Here is an 18,378-nt window from a genome sequence, read left to right on the forward strand (position 1 = left end):
CAGCCTTGATACGCTATTAGCATTTAACCACGAGACATTAGTCACCGGGGGATACCAGGTGTTAACGGAACCATGTGACATTGATCAGAGCAGGTGTGCGGAGGACGACACTCTGTCCTGCTGCAGCTTCAGCAGCCACAGCTCTGGAGATACTGTCATTGGAGAGGAAGAGGAGGCTGAGAAAATCCCACCTGACCAAAGCTCTACAACAACAGATGAAGATGAAGAACAATGCTGCGTAGAAGAGAGCGATGAGAGAGAGTGAGTCAAACGAGGGAGACATGGACACAGTGTCCATGTCTCCAGGTATGGTGACTCTTTAGCATTATTAGCTTAGCTTAGCTGGACCTTTGAGAAAACATTTTACTGTAGATAATGAATTTACTTTTTATTCTATTTATTTTAACACACTAATATACTGTATGTTAATGCGAGTTAACACATTATAATTAATTAATATGTTAACTCAACTAACCCAAACATGATATAAAGCAATAATTTGCCTGCTTTCAACCTCGGGGAGCATAGCTTTACAACAGCATCTAGAGCACCCCTGCTGGAGGAGAACAGTTTGTCTATAAAGAGCGAGCAAGGGTTGTTTTCCTCTATTTTTGGTTTAATTTCTGTAAATAAATAAGGAAATTCTGACAGTATTGAATTTTGATCATTGGAAATAAAAAATGTTGGCAAATAGAATATGTTGTGCAATTCAAATTGAAATGAATAAAACGTGAACTGTTACTGACTCTTTATAAAATGTGTAGCTTTATGTAAACAAACAACAGACGTGTCTTTGGAGTCACCTGTGATGCTGCTAACTTGCTACAGAAGACGACACCCAAGAGAGGTTACTGATTTAAACTATAAAATACAAGCAGCTGCAGAAAAGATACAAAACTTTATTTATAAAAACAAGGACAAATGTAAGAGAATTTTCATGCGACAGCAAATCCATGTCCATGTGTTCAAAGACGATGACAATGATGACATCTAACAACTCTCCGATCAGACAGTATAGCATGAGGTTCACCTTCATGTCTGTCAGAAAAACACGTCTGGAATTAAAAGGAAAACTAGGGAAGATGTTTGGTTTTTTTCTACAGTTGCTGGTTACAGTTTAATCCAAATCCAGTAACATTTCAGCCCTTTCACTGGTCAGTCTCTTATGTCCGCAGCTAATTTGAAGCCTCTGCCACTGTACAGATTCATTCTACAGTGTCTTTGTGTTGAATGTGTAATCTAATGTACACTAACACATTAAAGTCTTCATTTTCTGAAGTTGACGTTTTGGTATTTAGGAAATACAATAATCAGTTCAATTATCAATTATAGATCAACTCACATATTTGCAGAAATTCATATAAAATTAGACAATTACATGTAATTCTTCTAAATTAAAAGTCCTTAATATGGTTAAACTCAAAAAGCACAGAATTCTGTTTAAACAGACGACACTAGTCAGACAGCATTAGTATAAACTGAACCGTGAAATTCAACCCGATCTTTGTACATGAAAAGAGTAATTTTGAATGTACACAGTACAAAAAACAAAAATCACCTTTGAAATCATTCAACTTTTGCAGATTCACAGTTTGGATTTTATCTGGGAATACTTGAAGAGTGAAGATGTGATAGACGTGAAAGGATAATAACTTAGAGGAAACGTGTGACAGAGCAGGGGGAAAACTGACAAAATGGACTGGAATCTTAAATGCCATACCTAACCGCCAGGGACAAAGGCTACCATTACAGCACAGAGCGTCTGCATTTCGGCTGAGATGTGGGGGCAGTTGTGGCAAGGTCACATCAAAGTTCATCACGAGGAATTTTCAAGGCATGGTCACAGAGGTCTGCAAGAAACAAAGCACAGGAATCAACATGGGAGGCTCACATCAGGGATGAAAACAGGGTCATTACCCTCAGTTTTCATTTATCTTCTATTTTTTGTTTGTTTATTTTGCTTAGCTGGGCCTCTGAGAAGTCTAAACAAAGTCTATTATGACATTCATATGCAATCCCAAACTGCTCATTTATATTACAGTGGACACAGGTTTCCAAATATACAAGATAATGAAGTAAAACAAACAAAACCTCGAGTCTTACCTGTCCTTTTGCTGCAGAGTTTGTCTTTTACATTATCTGTTTCATGAGCAAAGAACTCAATGAGTTCGTCCTCGTGATGCTCGACAATTGTTTCACACTAAAGAAATCAGAGAAAGGTAAAACTAAGAAACTGTACAACGCACGGTGCTACATGCGAAAATCAGATAATGAAATCCAAAAATGTATGGATCTATAGACTCACGGCAAATTTGAAACTGGAGGTGACTCTGGTATCCAGACTGGCCTCTGACAGGTCCATGGGCTCACCGCTCCGAGACTTAATCCTAATGTAGGTCTTCCTGTTTGTTGATGGATCCGTGTGCTCGCCGTAGTCCTCCATCCTCTCACAGATGCTCTCCATCAGCTCAAGGAGGTTTCCCTCAGAGCGAGCCAGAGGAACCTGTTGTGTTGCAACTGATTACAAACTACTGGAAATCTATATTTAAAATATCCTCAATCCAATTAAATGTTCTTGTACATAAGTCGTAAATATGAATGAATAATAAATAAATGCTATAATATATATAACATATAACTTATTTTTGTGTATTTGGATGATAAATACGTTACTTCTCTTCTTTTGCACATTAACACTCACCTCTCTGATGGACTGACTGCCATCCGGGTTAATCCTGAATGATCCAGTCTGGATCATTTTCTTTGGGTCTATCTGGGAAATGGCCCAGTCCATCTCATCTACCAGAGCCCTGCAGGCTGAAAACGGGGAGGTGGAGGAAGAGACACTGAGACCTGGACATCGATGAATGAACCCTAACTCCACCACCAGCAGACACCAAAGACTTACCTCCACATCTCATGTCCTGTCCCGGTCTGGCTGCCTGACACAGACCCAGGAGGGGGCACAGAAAAACGAACGACAACAAAAGCAGGGCCGCGTCCCTCATTTTACACCTACACACAGAGACGTTTGCATCATTTACTATGGAACGGACACATCAGCCGGTGTCAAACAGCGCTTTAGTCAGAGCTTAGCTGCTTTACCTTTATCTTCCTTTCATAAACACAGTCTACTGCGGCTCCTGTGTCAACACTGAGAAAATTGAGTTCACCTTTTCATTCAACTTACCTGAGACTGTCGGTGATTCTAGAAACCTCCTTCAAACTTTTACAACACGTTACATCGCCGAATATGGTGACGTAGACAGCATAGTCGCTGAACGGGACCCGTTCGACGGTAAATGGCACCCCCAAGAGTCTGGGAGGACCCAGCACAATTCAGGTCATAACGATTTTAGCCATCTAGCTGGAGCTCTTGCGATTAGCTGTTCGTCCTTTTGAGGGGCCCATGTTGTTCTCGTGTTATTAAAGCATTGGATATTATAATCATAACATTATAGATGTTATAATAATAATTGTGTGTAGTAATAGGCAATTCATAATGCAATGACTGCAAATGCTAAAACGTACAATCTGCGCCACGCCAAAAAAAAAAAAAAAAACAGTTTGAAGGCACAAACTTTCTTTATTCAACAAGCTGCTGCTCAGAAGAAACATGACTGTATACAAATACAACATCATACAACATTTCAGTAGCACCTTTAAAAAAAAATCAAATTTTGCAAATTTATGTCGAATAACAATATATTATTTGCTTTATCAGAAACACAGCAGAGTATAGTTTTCTATCAAGACAGGAAACCAGAAAATGTCCTCTGACAATCCTGACCTGTTCCCAAGTTTAGGAAATATTACTTTCAAATTTGATACACAATCCCAAAAATAAAACTGAAGTTGTTACCTATTTTCAGAATGCCACCTTATGTACATTGCAAAAACACACGATGTACTTCTTTAATGTAGTAACACAGGTCATTTTGAATCAAGGAAGACACAGCAGAAACAGCATGTAGTGCAGACGTATGTGTGCATATGTTACAGAAGCACTTACTGTAGAAAGGAGGTAATTAGTGACACACTTGTCATTTTTCCCTAATGATGTCTTGAAGATTTTAGATGTTTTCTTCAAATTTTGTCATTTTTCCCTAATGATATCTTGAAGATTTTAGATGTTTTCTTCAAGATTCAGCATTTGTTGAAATATGAAAGTAATAATTAAAATTGTAACCTTAATGTAAAACAAAAAAAGTTATTCTACTAAAACATAAGCAAGAAACTAAACAACTGAAGCAATTCTCAGGTTACTCAGAATCCAGATATTTTTATAGAAATAAAAACAAATCTTACTTTTCTGTCAAACGTCCCTAAGTCTTTGTCATTGACATTGTCAAACACTGATACACGTCTTCGTCAGACTACAGACACCTGACTATAACAGGTGAGCATCTTCCCTGCTTCATAACATCCGTCAATAAGCAGTTGGTGTAGGTTGTCTTTTGTATAACTGTGCAGCACGTTTCTGATTTTTAACAGACAATGCATTCACAACTTCCCTCATAAACACAAGGCTTAAAGTTTCTGTTGCTCAGGTGAAAAGCAAGTGTGAGGTCAAACTGTGCAACTACTAATTAAATAAACATTAAATAAAAATGACACACAATACAAGAATCATAAAAACTGACCTTTTTAAAAATCTATTTATGCAACGAATGGGAATGTGTGGCCTTAAGTGCATTATGTTGTTTATGAATTCATTTCTTTAACTTTGATGCAGCGTCATGGAAGACTGACCTATGGGATTTTTAACATTCCTGCAAATTTGTACTTTTGTCGAGACCAAAGCTCAGCCCTATATATTTTTTGTAAAAATGAGTAAATCTCTACTACATAATGATAATATAAATTAATATTTTGCTCATCTATACATTTTTTAGAGTTGTTTTTTGTCACATTTTCTGAGATGTACGATGTTTTCTTAACATGGTATTTGTAGTTATTTTAAAGATGAGAAGAATAAAGGATATTAACTTTGCACCATCACAAGTATACAAACTTTAAACACGCCATAGCTTATGCAACAAAAATCACATTGGATATCCTGCTGTTAACGGTGTGAGGTTGAGGAGAACTAAAAAACATGTCCTTAGAAGTCCAACAGTAGTCAGCAGTGTTCATGTATCTGTGGCTGGATATGTGTTATTTTGTAAAAATCTATGTTTTATTCAGGTTGTCACTGGACAGTTAACTGTAAAGACCAGTTAAATGGCTTCAAAAGGTCGTGTCTTTTCCTGGCACCTGGACATTCAAACAAACATCAGCAGATCATTGTTGTTGTTTTTTTGTTTTTCTTGGCTAAGAATGTTGAAAAAGAGGCATTGCTGAAATGAAGAGGTTTATATCCAGGTCTGAACGAGTGCAGTTAGAAGAGTGAGGCACAGGCAGGTGAAGATTTTAGTCAAGCACGTCAGCGTCTTCCAGTTCACTCACAAAAGTCGGTCCTATCTCTCAACCACAGGCTCACTGTCCATGTCATTCAACAGGTAAATGTCTGGCTGTCGCATAAAACTGACTGGTATCTAGAAGACAAACAAGAAAAAGAATAGTTGTCATTTTTTGTTTTCACAAGAAATTCAAGAAAGTGAAAAATTCAAGTCTACAAAAGAATTGCTGCTTAGTAAACACATCGACTCCATATCAACCATGATGATACCGCATTGGATTTATTTAAGTTTGGATTAATAGGGCATGAAATCAGATAATTGTGCAAAATTCTGTGTTCTAATTAATATTAAGAGAGTTTGGTTTAGTTTGAATTTATTTGATTATAAAAGGAGTGCTTAGAGATGCTCACCTTTGGTCAAGATGCTATTTTTTCCCTCATTTTTTGCCTTCAAAATCCTGGAAAGAAGCACTGTCCCACAACACTCCTTAAATATACGAGCTGAATGTTAATTCTGTTTGTTTTTTTTTCCCCAAAGCAAAGTTGTTTTTATTTTAATCCACGACACAAATACCTTTTTTTCTATTTATTTTTATTTTTCTAATATATTAATAATAATATAATATATGTAATATAATAATATATTAATAATAAAATATATTTGTATTATTTTCAATTTCTCTCAATTTTTTTCAAAACAGTTAATGAACTTTTCTCTTTTACTTTAGTTTACAAGATCATCCTGTCACAAAACAGGCACAGAACTAGGAATATTTTTTTAATCTCCTTTATATTAAATCACAGACAGCAGAAATAAATTAATACTTCTGGACATGTACATTTCATAGCAACATTTAACGATTTTCTCTTTAAAAAACTTCAACAGAGCTGACATTTTAACAATTTTGAGGTGAAAAAACCGAGACCAACATATGTACAGTATAAGCGATATCTCTTACCTACACAAAACACTTCTCTAGTTTTAGCCACGCTAACACAGTTAGCCTGGATAACAGGCAGGGTGATATCAGAAGGTTTGTTTACTTGAATTTAGCTCCTGAGTTTAAGAATTTCATCACACTTGGAGCTAGCAGAAAAAATGAAACACCACGTGCACACATTAGTTTAAAAGGTGGAATATGAAATATTTTGAGTTGAATTTGGCTTCAGTGTTTTCTACCCTGCAGTTAGCGCAATAACACAGATGAAATGTCTTAGTCTACTGGTCTGGTTCTCTGCTACAATAGTTTTTATGTGCATAAATACTGTAATTCACTTGGCTTTCAACAATAGCAATAATAATTGACAACAGGATTTGAAAAATGCACCTTGTGGAGGCATTGTTTTGGTCTTGTATTGCTAAGTGTTTTTGAGAAATTTAGCTCATTTAGCTCACTCTGACACCCCCCCCCAACAGACTAATGTCTGGGGATACATTACTACGCCTCTGTTCAACACTGACAATGAAATACTGCAGACCTCTGCCTCACTACGCAAAAGAAATGTTAATGCACAAGGGTGAGGGGATGGGGGGGGGGGCACTGAGGTAGACTGGGTGGACATGAAAACAGAAATGAGCTCCTCCTCCTTCCACCAGGACAACGACAGTCCCACAGTATGAGAGAAAACAAGAGCGCAGTACTGAATGAACCATTTCTAAATAAGTTTAAAAAAAAACAAAAAACGGACCCCAGGTGGGTCACACGTACATACGTCAGAGTGACAGATGTTAGGAGTGTAACACTTATTATTTTGTGCATTGAGCTACATGTGTTTTCAGAAGCCCAGGGTATACTGGCTGTGTCTGCCACATGTCAAAGTCACTGAGTGTCTCACTTTTTACTTGGCCCAAATGTTGACTGCTGATCTGTGTATGAGACAGATGTGCTTCTGCAATGAACAGAAAACAACTTGAAATACTTAGTAAATATCTCCGTATTAGTGGAAGCGTAAGTGAACGTGAGGTCGAGATTTTTCCCTTCTAACTACTGGACAACGGACAAAATCAAACGGTATAAAGCAGCAAAGACATGTTGAACATGAGTGGATTTGCTAACGTAAGGTCATTACATGAGCATTTCCAGTAAGAGAACAATTTCAATGTGTTGCTCAAGCTTCACAGTAAATAGTCATTATTAATTGGTCATTTCTGAAACCACTCCAAAGTTTCTAACGGCAGAATATTGACCATGAGACGAGTTCTCATGGTGGTAAACCACTAACAACGCAGCGCTGTAACTTCATACTGATGTTTGTTAGTTACTGCGTGGACTTTCTTAAAGATGGATACTGTGCTGCAGCAGCTACTGATCAGTGAGAACGTGTCAAAAAACAAAGTGGTTCTCAAAACTTTTCTGCAGCGCCCCCTTGTGTAGATAGTATTGTTGTCAAAACCCCTCATGTCCACAGATTCACAGCTTTTGCTAAACACTGTAATTTTCTAAAAAAACAAAACAAAAAAACTTCTATTGTCTATGGAAAAATAAAGTACTTTTACAAATCAGTGTAATTAACTCACTGCAGCACAATTAAAGAAAATATTTAAATTGAAATAAATTTACCTTGGTGTGTTTCCACTCCCCCCCCGACTTAGGAAACCACTGAGCTAACAGAACAGGACGTGGACACTCAGATGTGTCACTGAGGCCCGGTCCTTAGAGCTCCTTAAGAGCTTTAATTTCAAGCCTCAACATATGCCAGTGATGGACCTTTAAAAAGTTGAAATAACTGAACCAATTTTCACATTTAAATACTCGGATTACAAAATAAACACGTGACAAAAGCAGGGAACATTTCTCTCAAGATCCTACATGATCTTGAGAAGTCCTGGTTGTGTACAGGGCTCAGAGTCTCTTAGGGAGGAAAGAAGAATGCTGGTGGTAAATGTTCCTGTCCAGCTTTATGAGTCGTACTCAGACTCCTCCTCTATCAACACAGCAGGTCCTTTTCTTACCCTGCTGCTAAAGTCCAGGCAGGAAACCCCCAACGCAACCAGACAGTGCCAAACCTGCAGACAACATAAAAAGAAAGACACCGGTCAAAATACAACAGTGCATGTCTGTATTCTATTTCATTCTATTCTATTCTATTCTATAAAGTCACAAAATGCCAAACTGCTGAAAGTAGACAGAAGTGATCAAAGAGTTCTTGTTAAAAGCCAACCAGTAAAAAAATCACAAAATGCCAAACTGCTGAAAGTAGACAGAAGTGAACGTCTGGTTGTGGTAATAACTCACCAGGTAGCCCACAAAGCACAGATAGGCTAAGGACAGGAGGGCAACGAAGACGTAGAGCAGCACGCTGTTCAGTGAAGTCACATAAACCACCACGAAGTACATGTTGATTGCACAAACCACCAGGATGACGATGCCACCGGAGATTTTCCAGAACCTAAAAAAACAAAAACACACAAATACAAAGGTAAGTCAACTATTGCAAAATTTCAAAATTGCCATTATTTCAATAACGTGAGCAATCACAAGTTTCCTGTTACACTGACTAATACAGTCCCTAACATGAGTCACAGTTATTCTTGTCTCTCTCTATAGTAAAAACTCATTTTCCAGGAAGCTTTATACATCTTCTAAAATGTAAATAAAAGCAAGATTTATTTTATTTTGTTAGTGTTTAAAACCTTTTTAATACATTTTTTGTGTTTTAAAATCAGATGTTAAAACATGTCAAACTCAAGGCCCATGGGCGTGTTTTAAAAACATGTCAAACTCAAGGCCCATGGGCCAGGTTTGCCCTGTTGAATCATTTAAGTGGTGAAAAATATACTGCAGTAGAATTATCTCAAAGGAATAACATTTTATTATATAAATTACTATGTAATATGATGGTTTAACAATGTATGTAATTGAGGAAATAGATAAAAAACACTTTACTCACAATCCATTGGCAAAGTCATTCATTATAGAGGTCAGGCTGGTGAAAGTCAGAATTGGAATCAAAGCGAATGGAAGCTGTTGGGAGAGAAAAGAAAAACAGTCAGCTTGATCACTTGACACAAAAATGTTTTTCACAGAATAGAGATGATTGTGAGAGGACGGTGAAGTCACACGACTCGTTTTCCAGGTGACTGATCTCACCTGCATACTCTGAAGCACATTCAGGAAGTCGTTCATGCCAGTCAAATGCTGCACATCCTGGAAAATGGCAACCAGCAGAGTAGGTGTGATGGCGATGGAGCGGGTCAGAAGCACTCGGGCAAATCTGGACCATTGCAGGTTCAAGAAACCCTGGTAAACACTAGTCATTAATGACTATTAACATGAACAAAACAAACCAAACTCCAGGTACTGTTCAAACAGCTGTGCTCACCTCCATCACAAACTGGCCAGAGTAAGTGCCTGTCATGGTGGAGCTCTGTCCTGCTGCCAGGATCCCGATGGCCCAGATGTAAAGAGCTGCCGGGCCAAAGAAACAGCCCAGGACCACGCCCTGGAGAAAACACACAAGTGGTCTTCTGATAAATCTGTAAATATTTCAAATGTTCCAAATCTATGATAATGAGAATAACCCAGTGGATATTTGATGTTTGTTCGCAGACGTACCCCTTTGTAGATGTCCACCTCCAGTGTGCCGTTGTTCAGAGGGAAGAGATCTGTATGAGGACTTCCAGTTGCATTACATTCTGCATTCTGCAACCAGCAAACAAAGTGAGAAATAGTACAAGCACAGAACAATAGTCAGAAAAACCGTAAAAAGCACAGTGTTTTTGTAGGACCACCCACCACTTCCATGTTGGTCTTATTGTAGAAGGCTTGAGCGAAGACCGCCACAACAAAGACGTTGATGAGAAATGAGATGAAGAGAGCGATCGTTGACTCAATAAAGTAGTACTTATTGGCTTCTTTCACTTCCTTCTTGTTTTTGCGATCTATATCTCGAGACTGGCACAAGAGGAAAAGAACCAGAAAATTAACAAAAAAAACAAACAAACAAAACAGGGATTTATTTCTAATTTTAAATGAATCATTTTAGATGTATTTCCTCTGCATGTGACAACAAAGTGCTTCGTACTTTAACCAGTGCTGAGTGCAGGTAGATGTTGTGGGGCATGATGACAGCGCCGACTATTCCCACCGCCTGTTCCAGCTGCACAGGCCCACAGCCTGCACAGTACGGAACAAACATCCCCTTCAGCAGCTCCCCCTGGTCTGGCTTCACAAGGACATACTAGACAAGCAACAGGGTAAAAATATGTCAACATTTGAGGATAAAAAAAATACTTTATTTATATCACAAACACAATGGAGCCTCACCTCATAACCAAAGCTGAGCGCCATTACAGTAATGAGGAAACCAAAGAAGGCTTCCAGTTTCCTCAGGCCTGTGGAAACATACAGAGTCTATCAACACTGAGCGGCACGACATAAAAGAAACGTCTCAGTTGTTGCACAGCTAAAAAGGCTCATGTACCATATTTGTCTAGGAAGAGGAAGACAAAGGTGTCGGTGATGGTGATGAGGACTCCTCCCCACAGAGGGATCCTGGAAGAGACAGAAAGGGACACGTGGTCATGAACCGAAATACAAAAAATAGTTTATCAAAGTTTGTCAAAACAATGTATTTGACAGAAGAAATTACAAAATGTATTTTGTGTTTTCATAGACAAAACTTAGTGCCATAAACAAGTTGAAGAATAACTAAGTAATTATTTTACCTGCCCACAGAGAGTAGGTTGAGGGCTATGGCACAGCCAATGACTTCCTGCATGTCTGAGCCAATAATTGCCAGTTCCACCATCAGCCAAAGGATGATCCGAGGAACCTGAGAAAGAAATTCCTTTAGTGAGCTTTTGATTCATTACTATTATTTAAACCTCAACTTAACATCGTGTCCTAAGAGACAGGAATGCTCACAGTAGGATACTGCCGGTTGCAGACTTCAGCCAGGTGCATCCCAGTTACGACCCCGAGGCGTGCAGCTAACCTCTGCAAGAGCAGTCCGATGATGGTGGCTAAGAGGAGAACCCATAGGAGCTGAGAGAGAAAGAGAAAGTTAGCACATTGTCACAGTGATTTGCATGGGTGAGACAGTGCAATGCAATTTTTCAATTTAGTTCAAATGTTCACCTTAAAGCCAGCTTTAGCTCCAGACTGCAGGTCAGACTCAATGTTTCCTGGGTCCAAGTACGCGATGCTCATCAAAAACCCTGGTCCAGTGAAGGCCCAGAGTTTACGGAAACTGAACAACTACGAACACAGATGTTCTTGTTTTTTATCTTTTTTTTACATAATCAAATCATTATTTTTCTCTTCAAAATTATTTTTGTGAAATGGTAATCATTGGTCACCCGTACCTGGTTTACATTCTCAGGAATGGGCACCTTGTCCTCAAAGTATGTGGAGAACTGCTCTTCCTGGTCCACCGGAGGGATGGCGCTGTACTGTGACGTCTGGACTCCATTCTCCTGAGGAGAGTCCTCTACAAATGACACAGATTAAAAAACAGAAGGTGAGCGGTTTGTTATAAATATAAACACACAGATCTGTATTTATATTTATCACAAAATGTCTATTTTAGCAACAGCAACATGTGAAGCCTTTTGTTTATCAAACACGTCTGATCACTGCTTAACCTAAGATTTCATTTTATTAAATTGTTGGTATTACAGTAACAGCTGTTGCAACACATAAACAGTCATTTGTGTAACAGAAACATAAACATTTCAAACTACATTGCCAAAGGAAAAAAGGTGTTTGTTCAAAAGTCTTCTTTGTAAAAAATGATGAACATTGACAATTTTTCCTCTGCTGAAAGGTAAAGATCATGTAACTTAACTTAGTTTGAATGTTGGACTTTTTTAACCTTCATTTCACAGTGGCCTCCTGAACTGCATTTCTGCTTTCTGTGTGACTTGGACTTTAACATCCTTTTTTTTCCACCTCAAAGTGTCGCAACAACATTTTAACATTCTTTGTAAAAGTAACTGACCGTTAGCAGAGACAAGTAAAATTAGACACTTGCCAAAAGCCAAAATACAAATAAGCAGCAGAGTCAAACAGTTGTGAACTGTGATCTCAAAGGAATTGTTTTGAGCAAAGACAAAGGTTCTGACACTGAGTGTAGTCTAAACTGAATTTCCCAGTTTACAGAGTTTCTGTTTTCTTAAGCACTTACCTGCAACAATGTCTTCGTCTTGCTCGGTCTTCATTGGGGCAGGCTGGGGGATCCCTGGGAATTAAAGGGATCAATGTCAGCCCCCCTGTGGAAAAGAAAACAGCAGTTATGTTATTTGAATAAGCTTGAATTACGCTGACGGCTCAGAAGAAAACGGTGATTATCACGATGCTGTCGGTTGGTTTCTCACACTCACAGGACCGTTTCTTTCAGACATTAAACGGACCATCGGTGGTTTTCACTTCCAACACTGATATCATTCTTCTGTGAAAAACGTATTTCTGACTTTTTAAAAAAAAAATAAAAAAAAGGTCTAACAAAAGACAAAGTTTTGGCTTCACATGCTGAACACAGTGTTCTCTGACTGAGAGTGTGTGGGTCGTCCAGAGGCACATGACTCGGGTCAAATGATGTAAAAGGTGACGCAGTAGACACGGAAGACTGTTCTAGTGGAAGTCACTAGTGGAAGTTACCCTTCCCCCAATGCACAAAAGATCAGTCTTTTTAATCACTTTTCTCCTGAAGTTCCTGATAACATTTCTTATCAGTCACATCTCTGCAGAGTTCCCTTGTTTTTGCCTTTACATGTGCCAGCTCCCACACTTCAGCTTTTGATTCACAAGCTTTTATTGCTGTCATGTCAATGAATAAATAAGCAGGGATTAAAATTCTTTGCTTTTCTAAAATGTCTGCTTGTGACCCCTTCTCTGCTGTTTTCCCGACACATTAGTGTGTTTTGTCCCCACCCGACCTGTAGTCCAGTCTAGTATTGTGTAACTGTCTTTAAACGTGTCACTGCCACTGTCAGCACTATTCTTGTCAAGGTGCACACGGGTCCACATGTACACGGTAATAAAACAAATCAGCAGCATAAATGAACATGTGCAATGATATTCATTATTCTGCTAATTAACAATATAAATTGTAATATAAATAATTTATTTCCTATTGAATCATTAAGTAAAAGTAACACCAAAACATTCATCTTTCTTCCCAAACTGGCCTCAAGACACACTGTAGACGTCTAATCTGCACACAACAGGTTTTACAATCAATAGTGAACAGCTGTGACAGCTGACAACTCCCAAACTGTAAAATGATCACAAATGTCACAAACCCGTGAACCCTCACAGACTTGCAGAAAAAGAGAAGAAAAAAAAAACAACCTCTTTGTCTAATATTCTCACAGACTTGCAGAAAAAAAGAAAAAAAAACAACCTCTTTGTCTAATATCAGGACTAATGGAGATTAACCAAAAGCTAAGATTGAATGGGAGCTTCATTACTTCTGTATACTGTTTTAATAATGGACTCATTATTGTTTTTTTAAATCATTTGTACTGTCACAGATGAAAGTTCACCACCACAAATGACCAATTCACCTTTAGTAGTCGTTAGTGTAATTTGTTGCAGAAGTGAGACACGATAAAATGTCATTTTTAAGACTAACCGCTTATCTAAAAAAAAAAACCAATTGGTTGTTAGAGATTGTTTTATGACATTTATCTTAAATACTTAACACGTGTCTTTTGAAATTTAGATCCATGAAAAATATGTCAAAATCTAACGTAAATTATTGTTATTGTTAAATTATTTGAACTGAATTGACAACGAGTGGAAAAAAATGAATAGTTAACAGTCATTTAAAAATTGTTAACAAAAACGTAAATATATACGTATATATATATATATATATGCAGTTTACTTGTTTATCGGTGAACACTGGGACACTTTAATTGTAATCGAAAAAAGTAAAAGCTGTACCTAACTTTCTATGGACATTCTTACAATTGATCGGTCTGATCTTTGTCAATATAATTACGCCAATGTAAAATTTAATTAACGTGAGAAGTCGCACTCCTGAAGTCACGGATTCAAGGGGTTTGTCAAAATGTCCGAGTAATGTTCCCACTGCACATTGATAACTTGAACTTTTGTCCCGTGAAATCAAACATATGTGCTGACTGAAAAGTAAATCACACATTATGTAAGTTTCATGTCTAGGACCATGAACCAGATCGGTTTTGATAATCACCTTCGATTCATCTTGGAGTTTTCAAAGAAACCTGCGTCAAAACTCTTATGTCAGCTAACGAGTCCCATTGGTGTGTTCGCGGGTTGACTAAATCTCGTAACGTTACGTCAACAGAGTAATTTAACAAACTTACCTTCGTAAACAGTACGTGAGAGTAAAGCGATTCTTCGAGGTTAAATCTCCATTAGTTGGGAATTCTTTATAAATGTGATGCTAAGCAAGCGGCACGTTACCTCAAAGTCGTCTCTAAAACATACACTACGCATGTGCAATTCTTCTGGAACCGTCTGATTGGTTACTGGTTTTGATAGTGTGTTTTGCCCTGAGTTATGGCTGTCAGGTACACCAACCCTTAAAACAGGGTATAAACTACTTTCTCCATACTTATGGGGAAAGTGCGAATGCTAAACTACTTGGTAAAAAATATAATTATTACGAATTTAACCTTGTTTTTAGAATGTAAACATTCTCTTTATAATAAAATATATATTTTTAATTGTAAATGAAACGCTAAATATGAAGTTATATATACAGTATATAGAAAAAGAAACGTTAAAGAAAAAACAAAACAAAAACGAATACGTAGATCCAATAAATGAACTGTGAATTTAGTTCCAAGTCCCATCTATTTTCTGACTGTCGCGATATTTTGGAAGCTGCTTGACATTCTACGTCACCATGCCAGCTAGAGGCTAACTTTAAGCTAAGGCTAACAGGCTGCTGTCTGCTGCAGAGGGATATGTAGTCAGTTTAAACATCACAGTCCCAGTGACGGATCCTTCAGAGCATCTGGGTCATGGAGTTAAGAAATATTCAGGACCAGGTAGTAGATATAACATTTGCCGTTGTCTTGTCTTACTGTAATAGCTGACTTAGATGACTCACAACTAACGGTGCTCACAGCTGGCTAGTCATGGTAGCGACATGTCAAGCAAAGTTTTAAACAAGGCTTGTTGTTGTCACACACGTCTCGTTCTGCAGCACCACACAATCGTACGCATCCATTTAAACGAGCGAGATCCTTTGCAACGAAAAACATTGTGGTTTGATTGTGTTTCGCATCACGACTTTGCAGAGTACTTCAAACATCAACTATGTTTGATGTTATTTCTGTCTGTGAGAAAACATTGAATATTCACCAAACCAATAACAGAGTTATTTATATTGCTGATTTATGTTTCCCCACATGACCCTAACAATATTGAAGCTAATTTCCTTAATTATTTTAAGATATTTAAAATATTTTTAAGTAACTCAGCTTGACATCATGGTCTACTACATGTTCACTATTCTAATATGTTGTATAACATTTGCTGATGAAAGAACTGTAGCCATTGACGCTATTTCTGTCCCTCGTGGTGAGATAAAAAAAATACATCTGAGGGTTGCTGTGTTAAGGGAGCTTTGTAAAGTGCCATGCTGTACATCACATGCTCTGTGAACAACAGTGTACTGTAAAAAGAATTAAAAAACAATAAATGAAATGATGAATAGTAAAAATAAAAATCAACTTTACCCTACTTAAATGGGGTGGTGTTTTTATTGTGTTTATTGTTTTAAGACAGAATAAAAAGTACATTTTGTTATTATTTTCACTATGTAAATAGTTTCAAACTACTAATAGTGAGGTCAGTTGGTCAGTGAAAATGCCTCCACAACATTTGCACCACCGTGGCAACTCTCCTTTCACTCACTCTGACACCAGTCATCTCTTTAATCCCTGTCCTATTAAATTTGCCCATTGGTTGTAGTGGAAATCAGACGCCTGCTGGCATTTACAGCACATTTTGTAACAGTGACTATATGGGGTGGATTGTACATTTCATAACAAGCTCCCTGAAGCCTTTTTGCAAGTCATGTTATTATTCTTCCCCCTTTGGAGTTGTGGAGCGGCTCTTTATGATCTTGACATTTGCAATGTTAAACCACTGCTAGCTCCTTGTACGACCTGTATAATTGTTATGTGCATAAATAACTGACTTGTCCCATTTTGCACATGCACATTTTCTTGCTACTTGTTTCCATCTAATTTTCAGTCGCCTTTGGTCCAAGCCATATTCAACCGAAACATTGAGGAGGTGACATTCTTGTTGAACCACAATGAAGATGTTAACTCACTGGTAATATTTCAAGTTTTATCTCAGTGATTACAATTTGATGGTGTCACATATTTTTCCTGTCCAAGACAAATATCTTTGTAAAAAATTGTATAAAAGTTTAAAAAAAAAATTAATCTATGTAAAATATATATATATATATTAAATGTGTTTCAGGACCAACAACAAAGCACACCACTTCATGTTGCTGCTTATCTGGGTGATGTCCACATAATGGACCTACTTATAGCTTCAGGTAGAAAAACATTTGCTGTATCAAAAAGTTTATCATATGCTGATATGGAACAAAGCCTAATGCATACGTTTTTTGGTCTGTATTACAGGTGCAAATGTCAATGCCAAGGACCAGGGCTCGCTGACTCCCTTACATCGAGCAGCTTTCTCACGGAGCCAAGTGTGTTTTTGCCAAAAAAAGATTCATTATGTAATTCCAATGTTCAACTGAAACAAAATTACTAATAAAATGTTGTTTTATGTAGAGGGCTGTGGAGCTGCTATTGAAGCACAGTGCAGAGGTCAATGTTCGGGACAAATTCTGGCACACACCTTTACACATGGCAGCTGCAAACTGGGCCTTAGGTTGTGCTGAGGCTTTGATTCCACATGTTTGCAGCCTGGATGTTACTGACCGCTCAGGGAGGACGCCACTCCTTCATGCAGCCCACAGTGGCCATGGAGAGGTACACAGTAATGGTTATCAAAAAGGGCAATGTACCCGCTGCAAAAAATAAAACACATTTTGTCCTCATTTTTGGACCCTTAGCAACTTGATGTGATGTGTATTTCACCACGACCCAGAAGATACCCTGCTGTCCTGTCGGTTATTGTTGATTGGGCTCAGATGATGACATGTGACTGACATGCTAATACTGTCTCTCTGCAGATGGTGAATTTGCTCCTGAACAAGGGTGCCAGTGTCTGTGCCAAAGATAAGAAGGACAGGCAGGCAATCCACTGGGCTGCATACCAAGGTAGTGAAATGATAATGGAATTTAGAAGAGTTATTGTTCAAGTTGGTTTTACAGAAATACAAAATAATAATAATGAAAAAAAAAGATCCTCTATATGGCAATGACGTTTCATTTACAGGGTTTTGCAATAAACATTAATTTTGCTCTACTTACCTCTTCTAAGGACACGTGGATGTTGTGAAGCTTCTGGCGACTCGTGGTGCTGATGTGACGTGCAGGGACAAACGTGGTTACGTTCCGCTCCATGCAGCAGCTGCCAGTGGACAGTTAGATGTCGTCGCCTATCTGCTTGGGCTGGGGCTGGAGGTAAAGTGGCTTCTCATGAACAATACTGTAGAAAACCTTTTTTTACAATGATTCCTGATAATAATAATATCTAGCAAACAATGGTTTGGGCATTGGAATGTTTTATTTTTTCCAAAAATAATTACTTCCTCTCACTCACGTTCTCTCAGACTGATGAACCCAACAATTTTGGGAGCACAGCGCTCCACATGGCCTGTTACACGGGTCAAGACACTGTGGCCAATGAGCTGGTGAACAGCGGTGCAAACATTAACCAACTCAACCACCAGGGCAACACACCGTTACATCTAGGTGCTGCCTCCTCCAGCGGAGTGCTGTGTCTCGAGCTGCTGGTAAACAACGGTGCTGATGTCAATGTGCAGGTGAGGTGTATTAGAGGAGAGCTAACACAAAGTCCTGTGTGTGGTATTATTAACATGTG

The 18,378-nt window shown here is 38.2% G+C and overlaps 3 protein-coding genes and 1 long non-coding RNA gene across 6 annotated transcripts in view; 1 reads left to right on the plus strand and 3 right to left on the minus strand.

The window, feature by feature from the left end:
- Nucleotides 1-879: 879 nt before the first annotated feature.
- cnpy2 (canopy FGF signaling regulator 2) lies at nucleotides 880-3,334 on the minus strand. Of its 2 annotated transcripts, none has more exons than XM_008320102.3 (6): nucleotides 3,191-3,334; nucleotides 2,909-3,015; nucleotides 2,702-2,817; nucleotides 2,306-2,503; nucleotides 2,104-2,200; nucleotides 880-1,850 (listed from the first exon to the last, which is right to left on the minus strand). In XM_008320102.3, the coding sequence occupies exons 2-6, from the start codon at nucleotides 3,006-3,008 to the stop codon at nucleotides 1,807-1,809; spliced, it is 555 nt and encodes a 184-aa protein (XP_008318324.1). In that variant the 5' UTR covers nucleotides 3,009-3,015; nucleotides 3,191-3,334; the 3' UTR covers nucleotides 880-1,806. The 2 variants fall into 2 exon arrangements, with proteins under 2 accessions (XP_008318324.1, XP_008318325.1); XM_008320103.3 differs by having other exon boundaries at nucleotides 3,106-3,257.
- A 237-nt stretch (nucleotides 3,335-3,571) lies between these two features.
- LOC103386026 (natural resistance-associated macrophage protein 2-like) lies at nucleotides 3,572-14,817 on the minus strand. 2 transcript variants are annotated; one of them, NM_001319816.1, is given in 18 exon segments: nucleotides 3,572-4,079; nucleotides 4,133-5,537; nucleotides 8,355-8,408; nucleotides 8,638-8,791; nucleotides 9,293-9,366; nucleotides 9,493-9,642; nucleotides 9,725-9,844; nucleotides 9,958-10,044; nucleotides 10,138-10,296; nucleotides 10,427-10,582; nucleotides 10,669-10,736; nucleotides 10,826-10,896; nucleotides 11,070-11,176; nucleotides 11,269-11,388; nucleotides 11,482-11,601; nucleotides 11,709-11,833; nucleotides 12,530-12,614; nucleotides 14,697-14,817. In NM_001319816.1, coding segments are annotated over 16 exon segments (1,677 nt in total). In that variant the 5' UTR covers nucleotides 12,564-12,614; nucleotides 14,697-14,817; the 3' UTR covers nucleotides 3,572-4,079; nucleotides 4,133-5,459.
- A 404-nt stretch (nucleotides 14,818-15,221) lies between these two features.
- ankrd52b (ankyrin repeat domain 52b) overlaps nucleotides 15,222-18,378 on the plus strand; it is a 10,567-nt gene continuing 7,410 nt past the window's right edge. The window contains exons 1-8 of the mRNA XM_008320107.3: nucleotides 15,222-15,386; nucleotides 16,600-16,683; nucleotides 16,837-16,915; nucleotides 17,004-17,074; nucleotides 17,160-17,360; nucleotides 17,564-17,651; nucleotides 17,815-17,957; nucleotides 18,107-18,362. Of these exons, the coding sequence (XP_008318329.1) occupies nucleotides 15,360-15,386; nucleotides 16,600-16,683; nucleotides 16,837-16,915; nucleotides 17,004-17,074; nucleotides 17,160-17,360; nucleotides 17,564-17,651; nucleotides 17,815-17,957; nucleotides 18,107-18,362 (949 nt within the window). The 5' untranslated portion in view covers nucleotides 15,222-15,359. The remainder of the gene's footprint in view (nucleotides 15,387-16,599; nucleotides 16,684-16,836; nucleotides 16,916-17,003; nucleotides 17,075-17,159; nucleotides 17,361-17,563; nucleotides 17,652-17,814; nucleotides 17,958-18,106; nucleotides 18,363-18,378) is intronic.
- The window catches only part of LOC112487741 (uncharacterized), a 3,562-nt gene continuing 2,682 nt past the window's right edge, over nucleotides 17,499-18,378 (minus strand). Inside the window, exons 4-5 of the long non-coding RNA XR_003051132.1 lie at nucleotides 17,805-17,951; nucleotides 17,499-17,639 (exon numbers count right to left, since the gene is read on the minus strand). This is a non-coding gene — a long non-coding RNA (uncharacterized LOC112487741). The remainder of the gene's footprint in view (nucleotides 17,640-17,804; nucleotides 17,952-18,378) is intronic.

Source organism: Cynoglossus semilaevis, chromosome 11 (assembly GCF_000523025.1).
Source record: "Cynoglossus semilaevis isolate Cse_v1.0 chromosome 11, Cse_v1.0, whole genome shotgun sequence".
NCBI lineage: Eukaryota > Metazoa > Chordata > Actinopteri > Pleuronectiformes > Cynoglossidae > Cynoglossus > Cynoglossus semilaevis.

Excerpts from the sequence above, each read along its gene's own strand:
- cnpy2 (XM_008320102.3), bottom strand. The coding sequence starts at position 3,008 with ATGAGGGACGCGGCCCTGCTTTTGTTGTCGTTCGTTTTTCTGTGCCCC. Across the intron at positions 2,201-2,305 it reads CCTCCAGTTTCAAATTTGCC|TGTGAAACAATTGTCGAGCA; the intron begins GTGAGTCTATAG and ends TGATTTCTTTAG. Across the intron at positions 1,851-2,103 it reads ACTCTGCAGCAAAAGGACAG|ACCTCTGTGACCATGCCTTG; the intron begins GTAAGACTCGAG and ends TGTTTCTTGCAG.
- LOC103386026 (XM_008320106.3), bottom strand. The coding sequence starts at position 12,563 with ATGAAGACCGAGCAAGACGAAGACATTGTTGCAG. Across the intron at positions 9,643-9,724 it reads CTGGCCAGTTTGTGATGGAG|GGTTTCTTGAACCTGCAATG; the intron begins GTGAGCACAGCT and ends AGTGTTTACCAG. Across the intron at positions 9,367-9,492 it reads ATGTGCTTCAGAGTATGCAG|CTTCCATTCGCTTTGATTCC; the intron begins GTGAGATCAGTC and ends CTCTCCCAACAG.